The sequence below is a fragment of the Saccostrea cucullata genome, unplaced genomic scaffold, assembly GCF_032062105.1.
Source record: "Saccostrea cucullata isolate Sc308-1 unplaced genomic scaffold, CSIRO_AGI_Scuc_v1 ctg3408, whole genome shotgun sequence".
NCBI classification, from domain to species: domain Eukaryota; kingdom Metazoa; phylum Mollusca; class Bivalvia; order Ostreida; family Ostreidae; genus Saccostrea; species Saccostrea cuccullata.
Window position 1 is genome coordinate 50459 of NW_026940081.1, and position 15255 is coordinate 65713.

The 15255-nt window shown below is 34.9% G+C and overlaps 1 protein-coding gene across 1 annotated transcript in view; it reads right to left on the reverse strand.

Moving 5' to 3' along the window:
• Positions 1–15255, reverse strand: part of LOC134254726 (uncharacterized) — a 46786-nt gene that overhangs the window by 12451 nt on the left and 19080 nt on the right. Inside the window, exons 6-10 of the mRNA XM_062737260.1 lie at positions 11131–11228; positions 8225–9451; positions 4151–4217; positions 3516–3704; positions 3169–3390 (exon numbers count right to left, since the gene is read on the reverse strand). Of these exons, the coding sequence (XP_062593244.1) occupies positions 3169–3390; positions 3516–3704; positions 4151–4217; positions 8225–9451; positions 11131–11228 (1803 nt within the window). The remainder of the gene's footprint in view (positions 1–3168; positions 3391–3515; positions 3705–4150; positions 4218–8224; positions 9452–11130; positions 11229–15255) is intronic.

Consider the following 15255-nt stretch of genomic DNA (forward strand, 5'->3'; position numbering starts at 1 on the left):
CATATGTTCCTCATATGAAAGGTAATGCATATGTGTATCATATGTGGCTAAATTGCCTATGTAAATACAGTCCCCCCTCTATGGTACCCCTGACCATGGGCCTTGAAATTCGCAATTCTGGAAAATCGGGGCCCTTGCTCATCATAACTATATACATGTAGGTAGTTCATCTGCTTAAACCCAAGAGCAGAGAAGAAAACTTTCAAAGATTTAATGTATTTACACTATATAAACAATAGAACCCCACCCTATCACTAGGGCCATAAAATCCATGTTTTGGAAGAGGTATTCTTGCTCATCATAACTATGCACTTAGTTTGTTTATTTAATAATCAGGAGCAGAGAAGAAGATTTTCACAGTATTCATTTATTTTCACTATATAGTCTATAGAGCCCCCCCCCCCCCCCAACACAAGAACCCCTGACCCTAGGGCCATAAAATTCACAATATTGGTAGAGGCACTCTTGCTCATCATAACTATGCACTTAGTTATTTTTTTAATACCAGGAGCAGAGTAGAAGATTTTCATATTATTCATGTATTTTCAATATGAAATCTATAGAGGCCCGTCCTTACACCAGAACCCCTGACCCTGGGGTCATAAAATTCACAATTTTGGTAGAGGCACTCTTGCTCATCATAACTATGCACTTAGTTATTTTTTTTTAATACCAGGAGCAGAGTAGAAGATTTTCATATTATTCATGTATTTTCAATATGAATTGTATAGAGGCCCGTCCTTACACCAGAACCCCTGACCCTGGGGCCATAAATTTCACAATTTCGGTAGAGGCACTCTTGCTCATTATAATAATGTATTTAGTTAGTTTATTCATTACCCAGGAGCAGAGAAGAAGATTTTCAAAGAAATAATGCATTTTCACTATATAACCTATTTAGCCCCGCCTTAGCACTAGAACCCCTGACCTTGGGCCATGAATTTCATAATATGGTAGAAGACTTAATGTTGATTACAATCTTACCAACAGTTTGACTGCTTGATGTCAAGGAGTAAAGAAGAAGATTTTTAAAGATTGCACTAATTTTAGTGGTTGTTGACCCACCCCCAGGCCCCAGGGGGGCAGGGACCATGAATTTCAAAATTTGTGTCCCCCTTCACCCATAGATGATATATGCCAAATTTGGTTGAAATTGTTTCAGCGAAGAAGCTGAGATGTTCAAATAGGTATTTACGCTGTTTCATTTTAACACAAAATTGAAAATCTGTTTGCTAACCTGTGCGTGCAATGCAGATGATTTGATCTTTCGTTGTATTAAAATATCTTTTTTTTTTAGTAGAAATTTTAACGTAATGCATATTGATTGATTTTAAGGAATATCAAATAATAAAATAATGTTCCTGTTTTGCTGCTTTATTGAGACTAAAATCACATTGTTTAAAGTGTAGGGAGGTTTGTTGAAAAGTCCCGCTTATCTATAAAAACCGACATTCATCAGCAACTTTATCAGCACCGGTAAACGGTGACGTCTCCATATGAGTGAAATGTTCTCAAGAGAGACGTTAAATTAAATACAATCAATCATTAGCCAATATGTAAAAATGTCAACTTGAAGGCAACAAAAAGTTTTTGGACAAATGAATACAAAACTAGGTCTGCTAATAAAGGATCGCGATTGGTACCCATGGGAATTCCAATAGATTGTTGGAAGATCTGGTCTCTAAGTACCACATTAGTATAGTCAATTAGAAATTCAAGCATATCTTTAATGTCAACTTCGTATCACTGCTATGAACAATCAGTATGACAAAAATAGACTTTAATTTTTCGTACTTAGCTTGTATGTTTGTACAATTGTATGATTTCACAAAAAAAAACTTGAAATTTGGATTTATTCAACATAGATTTTACATTTTTCTCGAATATATAGATGTACAGTTTTCCTGAACTTTCTACTTGTCTACTATTAATATTTTAGTGAGGGGTAAAGAGAGAGGCTTTGTAGAACATTTACAAGAACCCGCTTTAAATATCTGTAAGGAATTTAGTAAGGTTTAGGAATCCAATAACAATATAGTAATTTATTCTGTTTGTTTGGAATATTCAAAATATTCAAATCTGTTAAAAATTGAGTTAAGAAACAGTTGTATAAATCACTTCTAATTATATGAGGTTGACCACCTGACTTTACTGCTTTGTGATACTGTTACGCCTTTTTTGTACTGAGTTGAATGCAAAAATCTCATCAATAAATATGGCTCAAAAGGTAAAAGAGAAATGCTAGGCATTATATCCTACTTCTCTAATTCCAGGAATCCTGATTTTATGCCACATATTTGTTCTATTTATAGGTTTTATGAGATCAGTCAGTTTTCATCATCTTCACTTTGAACATGCATAGTAGTCTTCGGATTTTAAAAAAAATGCATCAGTGCTCAGTTTCAAACTAATACTGACAAATACCCTCTACATATTTTGCTGACTCAGTTGATCGAATAAAAGTCACGGTTGCAGCACTGGTACATAAAGGTGGCGGGATCTTATTTATACGGGATATGATTACCGTGCCCTCACTCAATAAGCGTTATTCCTCAAATATTACCAGAAAATTAAATAATTTGCAGTTTAAAATGTATTAGCATACATGTAATAAACAACATCAAAACTGATCAATGTATTGAATAATTTTTAGGTTAATCCCAGACTATAGTTTGTAAAAAATTAGTGATCGCATTAATTTTCTCGAAATGATGTTATGTTGGTAAAATTGACGTATATTATGTGCTGTAAAAGGCAGATCATGACAATATTTAAACTAAAAAATGCATGTTATTATCAAATAGAATATTATTCACAGGTTTTACATAGGCTATTAAAACTAATGTAAAATCTTTATCTACGCAGCACAGTTAAGGTTACAATTGTACAATTGACATTTACCACAATGTCGACACACTGACAAGGGACTCACATTCAGTTACGTGTTTTACTTGCAGTGTCAGCATGCAATTGTTTAACTAAATGTGATGTAATAATTTAATAAGTGCACTGGATGTTGTATGTGAAACAGTAATGATTTGATGACATATAAGAAATCTTACTAATTTTAGTTTTAGAACTCAAAAGCATTATTTTCAAATATTTTATAATCTGCTGCATCTTGATATTGAAATACGTTTTCATTATGTTAAATATTGATAATACTACCTTTTGCATTTGAAAAACCAGTTTTCTCCATGTCACTTAGTAAGCTGTTTATCTTCAACTCATTCCCGGAATTATTAACCCACTGCGAAATCCCCTTCTGAAGTTTTTCTTCAATATCTCCATTGCATATCTCCACATTCAATCTTTCCAGTAAATTGGAATACTTCTCACTGCGCTGAGGATCGGACTGGATTATTTCTATGATTTTTTTGATGTACATTTCTAGATGTGATAAGCATGAATAAAAATTTTAATCTCTCTAAAAGATAGTTAAGATGACTTTTGTCTACAGTAGTAGACAGAACACTTCTTTTTCATAAACATTGATGTAATGTTCAACGACAAACCTAAATTTCCTTTCATCACATGGAAGGCTGTCATTAGGTAACGACTCCCGACCCTGAATGCTGTACCTTTTGTCCCATCACCACATATCAAATGTGCCACGCTTTTGTGCCATTCTTGAGTGAAAATGGTTTCCAATTCATAACTTCGCTGAGTGTTGTCAACTTTCTTTTGAAATTTTGCTGACGAATCTAAATAATAGGTGTGAACAATTATATTATTATTATATAAATACCTTTAATTTTAATCTATTATTTCCGATTGTCAAGTACTTCCATGTAGAGATGAATTACACAGTGTTCATGAATTTCTGGTGATCCTGAAAGAGTTAGTGTTATGTAACACACTTTTCCCGCGAACAACTTTTAGTGCGAACAGAACCCAGACCCCAGACAGACAAAAAGCAGCGGTCCTATTCTCATCTGCTGCTAAGCGATCCCCCCGTTTTAATTGCCGATGATACAAAATAATTTTAATGTTCGTATCCTAGACCTTACTTAGATTACAAATTGTATCAACAATCAATGATATTTTATCACTTTTTTAAATGTTGAAATCATTCTTCTTTTATAATATTAAACCAACTTGTATAAATAGAGTGTACAATATGAAAAAAAAATTCTATTAGTTGCTTTACCTCTCCCGTCAATCCTTTCCAAAGGGACCTGTGATACAGTTGGGGAAGGTTCTGTTTCTTTAAGATTCTAAAAAAATGATATTGATAATCAATTAAATCTTTTAATCTACATTATTTCAATGTGTTACACTGATGTCAGAGTAAGTGGATTTTTTGTTGTTTTTATGTGAAAAAATAAATTCAAACAAGATGTGTTTGTGAAACACTGTGCCCCCGGCGGCAACAAAGTTCGAAAAAGCTATTTTTAGCATAAAGGTTAGAGTCAAGGTCACAAGGTCATTGACTTTGGTGTCGTTTGAATACACTGAATTAGTGAAGTAGGCATACCAAATTTAAAGTCTCTATCTCATATGGTTTAAAAGTTATACCGAAAGTTCAAAAAATCTATTCTTAGCATATTGCTCACACTCAAGGTCAAAAGGTCATTGTCCTTGGTTTCAGTTGAAAGTGCTTATTTAGTGGAGTATGCATTTTGAATATGAAATCTCTATCTCGATCTGTTCAAAAGTTATGGCGAAAGTTAAAGTTATGAAAGCCATAGCCCCAACCACTCAATAGACCACTGTTATGGGCTAGGTTAAAGTTGTGGGACAAACAAACAAATAGGTCAAACTCCAAGGTCGAGGTCAAGAGGTCAAATTAGGTGGTACCCAAAGAAAGGTCATGTCACAAGTAACACACCTATGAATTATGAAAGCCACAGCCCCAACCACTCAATAGTTATGGGCTAGGTTAAAGTTGTGGGACAAACAAACAAACAAACAGACAGACAGGACAAAAACAATATACCCCCGATCTTTCGATGGGGGTTGGGGTTGGGGGGGGGGCATAAAAATGTATTTTTGAAAGATTTGAAACTGTGTAAATGAAATTGCAAATAGTCATGGATCACTCTTATTAATTAAAAGACGTAATATGCAGCATTTAAATGTTATACACGAAATGGCTGATAATATTGTTGCTTTTGTTTGAAAGATTCATAGACATAGGGAGAATAAGAACATTATTCAAGATTAAAAATCCATAAAACAATGCAAAATAAGAGTAGAGCAAACACAGACCTCCGAAACATTAAAATTGGTATCAGATGCCTCGGAGGAGTGAATATCCCCTGATAACTGGTCACGTCGATTGTGAGCTCCTTGTTGTGATAGGGAAATTATCGAAATATTCTTTGTCAATGCAGTGTATAAACAATTGACTAATAATTGGTATGAAAAACGTCAGTCAGCATTTGACTCAATGATAAATCGTATGTTCTGTGTTGTTAGGTGTGTTATATAATTAGTAACAATGGGAAACTTCCCAAATATTCCAAGTGCTCAGTATGTATGGTCCTATTTTCTAGAACATTCTTACAGTTTGTACACTGTATATGTCCAGGATGTTCAATTAATATCATGTGTTAACAACCTCTAGAAAATTCTAGATTTATTATCCATGTATTCTGTCAATTGTAAGCATAAAACATTGTGTTATAAGTAACATTAGTGTACAAAAGAGACTAACGTTCAAAGCTATTGGGATAAGATAATCTCACCGGGACCTTTTGTGCAGGAACGGACAATTACTGTAAATCACTTAATATTCGCAAGAACTTTATTTTCGCGTAATTACGCGAGGCATTGGGCACGCCAAAATTTCATTCTCACGTATAATAATTTTCCTTAAGATTATATAATGAAATATTAACACTTCGTGAAAATTACGTCTCGCTTATAAAGAGTCAATGACTATCTCGTGAAAATAAGGTGTCACAAAAATGTATTGATCTACAGTAACCAAAATTTTAAAAAGTGTACATCCAAAATGTATACAATTTTGATCTGAAAGGGCTTGCAGTAACTTTGAAATATATCTATTGAAAAACTTCAAAGTAGTCGCCAATCAAGAAAATCCAGCATCTGAAGCAAGTTTGAGAGTTTTCATCCCTTGATGCATCCTTTGTACATATTTAATTGATATAGGTGTTGTAGTTTCTTGGTGATAGACCTGCAACTATACATTTTACCTGCAAGGTCCATTATCTGGAAAATGTATGTCGAATTCAGCATCTGAAACTCGTCTATTAGTGTGCTTCTTTAGATGTGTCATCCATGCAAGTTTGCTCAGCATAGGACTCATAGTCACTTTGAGATGAAACGTGCATAGAAACTAACCTTTTCACGCATCCAAAAAATGTAGGTCAGATTCAGCATCCAAAGCAAGCCTAGTATGCATCCTTATATGTATCATACATGCAAGTTTGATCATTAAAGGGCTCATAGTTACAATGAAATGTAATTCGAATCCAGCATCCGAAGCAAGCCTGGTTGTATGCTTTCTTAGATGTATCAATCAAAAAAGTTTGGTCCTTATAGGGCTCAAAACTACTTTTTTCATTGAATCAAATGATGACGTTTGTATTGTTACTCCAGAATTTATATTCTTGACTTGACGACGGATTTTCTGTTATTTCCTGATCATGACAAGTAGCACACAGCAGTCGTGACCGATCAGCAGGGGATGCTCACTTCTCCATGGCACCTGATCCAACCTCTGATATTTCGGAGGTCTGTGTTTTCTGTCTTGTGGACTTCGAGATTGAATACTGTTTGTTGTCTAAATATCCTTCTTGAAAATGGGGCCAGCACCAAAAACACTAACCAGTTCAAACATCCGGAAAATGTAGGTCAGATTCAGCATCTGAAGCAAGCCTGGTAGTGTGCATCCTTAGATGTATCATTCATGCAAATTTGGTCAATATAGGGCTTAGAGTTAATTGGAAATGAAACCTACCCAAACACTTCACCAAAAAATGTTCACCTTCTCCAAAAATATTACCCTGGTCATTCCTTTGCTGAAATAGCAGCATTTGAACCATTGACTGGTAGAATGAAACACACAAGAACCATCTGATGTGTAGAATCAGACATAGAAGTACTGAAAAAAAAACTGCTACAAAAAACTTTAATCACATGTTTTTGAATAGACCATTTTTTAGATGCTGCTTGAAATTACATACACGTAACAAGGATTGATTGATTGATTGATTGTATATTGTTTAACGTCCCTCTTGAGAATTTTTCACTCATATGGAGACGTCACCGATGCCGGTGAAGGGCTTCAAATTTAGACCTATACTCGGCACTCAGGGCCATTGAGCAGTGAGGGTTCTTTATCGTGCCAACGCCTACCGCGACACGGGACCTACGTTTTTAAGGTCATATCCGAAAGACCCGTGACTTTCACTTCTAGTGCCGAGCGCTTGGCGAAGGAACAGTCACTACCTTTGTTTACGTCTTAGGTATGACGCGGCGCCGCGATCGAGAATCGAACCCGGGCCTCCCGATCACGAAGCGAACGCTCTACCACTAGGCTACCGTGACCGGTCACACGTAACAAGGACAAAAGTGATCAAATGACAGTAGCTGTATAAGAATGGATAGATTAGCTTTTTTAATTATTAACTCCTGCAATACCTTAATATACTCTCACTATACGGATTGACATTCCGTGTACGGATTTTTAATTGTTTCCCCACCTGATCACCCCCCCCCCCCGTTCATACAGAGCTGCAATTTTACGACAATTATCCCAAACAAGCCATTATTTCTAACATGTTTAAAAAAAACCCTACTGCGATCATAATGCACTTATGAATACTTTACTACGTTTCTTCTCCTGTTTTCAGTCACGCCTTGATCATGGTAGAAGTGCGTCTGTGAGTGAAGGGGGGAGGGGGGGGGGGGTATTGCGTAGACATTTATTGTAACATCTTGCCAAAATGGCACTAAAGACCGGAGATAAGTAATATTTCTTGATTTAGATTTTCATTTTTAAGTAGATAAGGACAACACAGCTAGAGATATGGAACTATGCTCGGCAGTCAAGGTCATTGAGCAGTAAGGGATTATTTTTATACCAACAACTACTGCAACAAAGGACTTTAATTTAGATGGTCTAAACCAAAGGACAAATGTTCACGTCCCAAGTTGAGATTCGAACCCACCACGTAAGGATGAACTCCTAGCTTACTCAGCAACTCTAAAGCATACAGGCGACTGGAAGTAGAGACATATTTATATTAATTACCTGTTCCCAGAATCTCCTAGTTTCTTGTACATTTATTTGGTGGTTTTCTCCAATTGGACAGCAGGAACACTCGATGTTTTCAAGTCCTAATTGACAAAGGTCCTCTACTAGAGTAAACGAAATATCATTTTGGTCACAAAATATATTTTGGCATTTGTATCCTTTCTGGAAAGTCAAATTTGTGTTTTCAAATGTTTGAGTGAGTTCATGTAGGCCCATGTCTATTAAACGACCTATTTCACAGGAGACTTCAGTTCTTATGTCCATAGCATTGACCACAACTTGCAACTGGATGTCTTTATCACAAATACCGAGTAAAACAGTGTGGTTTTTGTATTTAAAAACTGCTGCTGTTTGAAAAAGACATCTATCGGTTTTGTCCGGTACAACTTTCCATTTGAGAGAACTCATGCAATAAGCTACGAGCCTATAAAACACAAATATGGCAAATGATGTGTATCGAAAACACAGAATTGAGGAACATGCTTTTGCTTTAATGATGTCTTTTGTAAACGGCTTTTTGTTCATACAAGGCACATACCAAGACTGGCCTTTACCTATTTCACCAATACTGACCAACATTCGGAGTCTCTCCATATAACTCATTAGTTCCGTTTTGTACTCTATGTACGATGGCGCATTTGTTGACTCCACTTTTTCATCTTTCCAGAGAGCTTCGACCAACTTACTGTTTAGTTCTCCCGTCTTGTTGAATTTTTCCCATTCTGTAATATGTTGTCTCTTGCAGTCTCTGTTGATATGCTTTTTATCCGCTATAAGCCTAGAGAATGCATCAGAAAACCATTGTAAGCTTAGGATTGCGTGTGTGCCAGTCCCTTCTCCCTTGAAATACAATAGAATCCCATGATCATGAAAGAATGTTAAAAAATTAGGTATTTCTTCTTCGCTTTCTAAGCGATATTGCTCAGGAACTTCTCTATTCATTTCCTGAATTTCCTCGTACGATATGATTGGTTTTCCAGAATCTCGTAAGAGGTGTTCTAGTAAGGCCCAAGATGAGCGAACCGGAATTTTTGTGTCCAGTTTATTGGATACTACTTCAACAAGGGATTTCTTGAGCGACTGCAATTTCTGAGTTCTTTCATCTTCATCTATGTTAATAAGTTCAAATGCAAATTCGTTTTCTTCACTGCGATGATTGGACAGCCATGTTTTGTCGACCTCTGGTAGGGACCGCCATAGATCCGTAAAATAATCATCTATATCCTAAATTAATTAAAATTTATTAATGTGTTTATTATAATTTAAAAGTTATAATATTTAATTAACATTTCCTTCTCCCATTTGTATCTTTATCATCTGTATCAATTTAAATAAAATCATAACAAGAGGCCCAGGGGCCACAGCGCTCACCTGAGCACATCGGCTAAGAAAAAGCACATATCAGATCAGAACTGAAAGTTTAGTAACATTGTGGGGAAGGGGGTTTGAATTTTAACCCCCATGGGATCATGATTTGAACAAACTAGAATCCACACTACCTGAGGATGATTCCATATAAATATCACTAATCATGGCTTTGAAGTACTTGATAAGGAGATTTTAAAAGGTTTCCCTAAATATTCCTATGTAAAACTTTTAACGGCCATTATGGCCCCACCCTAGCCCCGGGGTCATGATTTGAACAAACGTGAATCTACACTACCTGAGGATGATTCCACATGAGTTTCAACTTTCCTGGCCTAGGGGTTCTTGTGAAGAAGATTTTTAAAGATTGTTCTTATATATTCCTATATAAAACATTGATCGGCCATTATGGCCCTACCCTAGCCCAAGGGGTCATGATTTGAACAAACTTGAATGTACACAACCCGACGATGATTCCACACGAGTTTCATCTTTCCTGTGCCTATAGATCGTGAGAAGAATTTTTTCTATATATTCCTATGTAAAACTTTGATCAGCCATTTTGGCCTCACCCTACCCCAGTGATCATCATTTGCACAAATTGGAATCTACACTATCTGAGGATGATTCCACATGAGTTTCATCTTTCCTGTGCCTATAGATCGTGAGAAGAATTTTTTTCTATATATTCCTATGTAAAACTTTGATCGGCTATTTTGGCCTCTCCCTACCCCCAGGGGTCATGATTTGAACAAACTTGAATTTACACTACCTGAGGATGCTTCCCTATAAGTTCCATCTTTCCAGGCACAGTCGTTCTTGAGAAGAAGATTTTTAAATCATACCATCAAATTTTCACTATTTCTTACTTATCTCCCCTTGTATAAGGGCGTGGGCCTTCATTTGAACAAACTTGAATCCCCTTCACCTAAGGATACTTTTTGTCAAGCTTGGTTGAAATTGGCCCTTGAGAAGAAGTCGAAAATGTGAAAATTTAACGACAACGACGACGACAGACAACGGACAAATTTTGATCAGAAAAGCTCACTTGAGCCTTCTGCTCAGGTGAGCTAAAAAGTCCTAAACCCTTTCTAAGTCTGGAAAAAAATGATATGAAGAAAAATTTACATAAGACAACATTATTTATGATTTGAAAATGAATATATTTAAAACTCTAAAAGAAGAAGAAATAATACCTAAAATAGAAATGAAAGTTTTGAGATCATTTCGAAGAAATTTAGTACACTTGCATTATACTGATAAAGGCCGAGCTATGTTTATTAAAGACATGAGCCTAATTATTAAACAAAAAGAATGAATGTTTTCTTCAAAATTTTGCATATATGATATCTTTACCATAAATCATAACGGTTACTTCATAAATATTATCATACGTGATTCCTTAATTATCCATCAGAATTTTACATCTGATCTTAATTTCGTTGTCTTCTTTTATAAACTAAAATGAAAATTGTTTGGAGACATCAGAAATTATCACTGTTACTAATGATGATAAATATGCATAAATACACTCGTACATCTTCTGTTCTGCCATCTGTGTGCGTAGCAACAATAAGGACAGGTGCTTCAGGGCCGCCAAAGGATTTAATAGAATTCAGCCAGAATTCTACATACTCTATCAAAAATGCAATGAAAAAAATTAAACATTACTTACCGGTATATTTTTTCGTAAAATGTTTTTTCTTTATATATTTAATTAGTAAAATAGATATAAATTAAACATTAATTTCTGAGATCTAGACTTAAGAGATCAAACATTTCCCGGATTATATTTCGCCCACCGTTAAAAACGTATATGAAATAAAACAATATTTAAGGAAGACAGTTACAATGTATTTTAACTAGAACTGTCCAATAGGGATAAATACCCCCGCTGGGTTTTTCAGAGTAGGTGCCAATTCAGAAATATTTTATGGATTAAGTAAGTGGTATTCACTATTGTCTAATAAAGTGCCTTGCCACAGCATGATAAGCCCATCAGATATTGTTGATAATCATAAATCGGTTAGGGTGCAAGAAAATTAAGTAACCCTTAAGGGGAGACAGGACACATATCACATGATTAAAAAGACATATTACGTCATAATCGGTGATGATATACATGTTAAACGTTGTTAAAATCAACTGTTCCTGTGTACATGTAATTTTTCTATAAATTCTAAAATTGTTTTTCAAACATTTAATTTTAGCAATTATTATTAATAAAAGTTTTATAGATCTTGCCATTATTTAGATGTTGTGAAGTTGCCCTATCCACACCTTTGTTTCTCTTTACCGTGCAGTCTGACGTCACTGACGTCATAGACGTAGTTTTTGAATTCTCAGTGCAGCGAGATCAAGTACACATATCTGTCATGATCAGTTTTATTTCATAATAAATAGGTCACAGTCAATGTATTGTGATAAATTTCTGAAGCAGATTTTTTTAAATTAATATTTTTCGTGTTAAGTAGCAGAGATTCTCTCTATTTCGATAATTTTGAATGTTTATTTTTTCGTGTGACGTCACAATTGATTTCCCGCACTCGAAAAATACGAAAGTGAAGCGTTTTTATCATGCTTAAGTCTAATTCAACGATGTCCTGTGCGATATTGAGGTAAGCTTCACCCTGTGATTTTTATGCAGTAAATAATTACGACAAAAGACTGGCATTCAATCGTAAATTTAGAAATATTTATTGACAGATTTTTTTCCAAATGACGTTTTTGTCGTTGGAGCTGCCTTGAAAAATGCAGAAATTATCCCACCCAAATGCTGCATAAAATTAAAACAATTGCTTTCAGATAATTTAAACACTATGAATATTCTGAAATATTTGATTATATAGTGATATCTGTCATATTTATCGTTTGTGCGCAAAAACTCGCATTATGGACTCCGTTATGGGCCTGTAAACTTGCAGTATCTAAACTCCATACAAACTCTAAACAGGGTGGTATTTGTGGGGCGATATCTTTTAAATAAGTCAAGAAATCCCATGACAGGACCGTTTTAAAATGTTAAGTACATATTAAATTAGTAATATAAAAAATACGAAAAATATTCACTGACAGGAATTTTTTCAGCGAAAGGTCCTGTTCCTCCTTAATTAACAGATTGACACAGATTTCAATGATCTAATTTCCATTTCTTATCATGTTTAAAATATTGTACATACATCTCTAAGAGACTTACAGTGTAGGGATTAATTAAAACAAATAATACATCATATAATTCTAAACTGGCTGTGTTAGAGCTTAACAAATATCCATCTGCAGCTTTAAATTGTTTATTGCAATATATTATGAAATAATGGAAATGCTACAGTCTAATAAAAAAAATTCAAAAATTATTCTTTAGACTATAAATTTCTAGTGAGACATGACTGCAAATTGTTGCAAATATATGAAAATTGAAATGTAATTTTTTTTCGATGAACACATATATATAATTAATTTTAATAATATCATACAATACTAATTCAGTTTTAATCATACACTAAAACATCAATTTGTTTTAATTACATTACATCAATTGAAAGATCTTTATCTGAACTACAGCCATCAAGAACTCTTAATTAACAAAAGCAACTATAAGGCCTTAATCACTTAAATAAAAGGTCAAAGTGACCTTGAAATAGGTCGTGACACACCGTCTACCCAAGATGGATTAATTGTCAAAGTTTGATGATTGTAAGTCTAATAGTTTTCTAGTTATGACCCAATCAAAATCACAAAATAAAAAAAAAAAACGCCTGTAAAATGCAGAAACATCATCTAATCATGATAAAAAAAAAAAACCAGGTGCACACCTTCATATGGTGAATAATAAGTGTATAAATTTTCAGACAAATCCATCCAACACTTTCAGAGAAACGGTCCGGACAAAATCTTGTCTACAGACAGACGGACATGGTGATTCCAATATACCCCCCTAAACTTCGTTTGCGGGGGTATAAAAATGTCACTTTGCTTGAAAAATAAAGTTTACAAAAAGAACATGCTCTTGCGTATCGAATAAACTGGGAGACATAACCCCAACATGCTTTTGATAAAGATATATAGTTTTATGAATAAGAAAACTTTACGTTGGAAAATTGAAGTCATCACGTTTATTAGAAAAGAGTATATAAAAAAAATTTCAAGTTAAATATGATATATAGAGTCGAAGTGTAAATGGAAAAAAGTACGATTTTAACAAGAGGCCCATGGGCCACATCGCTCACCTGAGAACCAAGGGTAGGACTAGTAAAAAATGGCTTTTTATTGAAAAGTTTAAATCCAAAAGTATTCCCATGACCAATCATAAATTTGCTATTTTTTAGAAAATGATTGAGAAGAAGATTTCTAAAGAATTTTCCTATATATTTCTATGTAAAACTTTGGTCGGCCATTTTGGCCCCGCCCTACCCCCGGGGGTCATGATTTGAACAAACTTGAATCTACACTACCTGAGCATGCTTCCATATAAATATGATGAATTATGGCTTTGTCATTCTTGAGAAGAAGATTTCTAAAGAATTTTCCTATATATTTCTATGTAAAACTTTGGTCGGCCATTTTGGCTCCGCCCTACCCCCGGGGGTCATGATTTGAACAAACTTGAATCTACACTACGTGAGCATGCTTCCATATAAATATGATGAATTATGGCTTTGTCATTCTTGAGAAGAAGATTTCTAAAAAATTTTCCTATATATTTCTATGTAAAACTTTGGTCGGCCATTTTGGCCCCGCCCTACCCCCGGGGGTCTTGATTTGAACATACTTGAATCTACACTACTTGAGCATGCTTCCATATTAATATGATGAATTATGGTTTTGTCATTCTTGAGAAGAGGATTTTTTAAGAATTTTCCTATATATTTCTATGTAAAACTTTGGTCGGCCATTTTGGCCCCGCCCTTCCCCCGGGGGTCATGATTTGAACAAACTTGAATCTACACTACCTGAGCATGCTTCCATATAAATATGATGAATTATGGCTTTGTCATTCTTGAGAAGAAGATTTCTAAAGAATTTTCCTATATATTTCTATGTAAAACTTTGGTCGGCCATTTTGGCCCCGCCCTTCCCCCGGGGGTCATGATTTGAAAAAACTTGAATCTACACTACCTGAGCATGCTTTAATATAAATAAGGTGAATTATGGCTTTGTCATTCTTGAGAAGAAGATTTCTAAAGAATTTTCCTATATATTTCTATGTAAAACTTTGATCGGCCATTTTGGCCCCGCCCTACCCCCGGGGGTCATGATTTGAACAAACTTGAATCTACACTACCTGAGTATGCTTCCATATAAATATGATGAATTATGGCTTTGTCATTCTTGAGAAGAAGATTTCTAAAGAATTTTCCTATATATTTCTATGTAAAACTTTGGTCGGCCATTTTGGCTCCGCCCTACCCCCGGGGGTCATGATTTGAACAAACTTGAATCTACACTACCTGAGCATGCTTCCATATAAATATGATGAATTATTGCTTTGTCATTCTAGAGAAGAAGATTTCTAAAGAATTTTCCTATATATTTCTATGTAAAACTTTGGTGGGCCATTTTGGCCCCGCCCTACCCCCGGGGGTCATGATTTGAACAAACTTGAATCTACACTACCTGAGGATGTTTCCCCATAAGTTTCATCTTTCCTGGCACAGTGGTTCTTG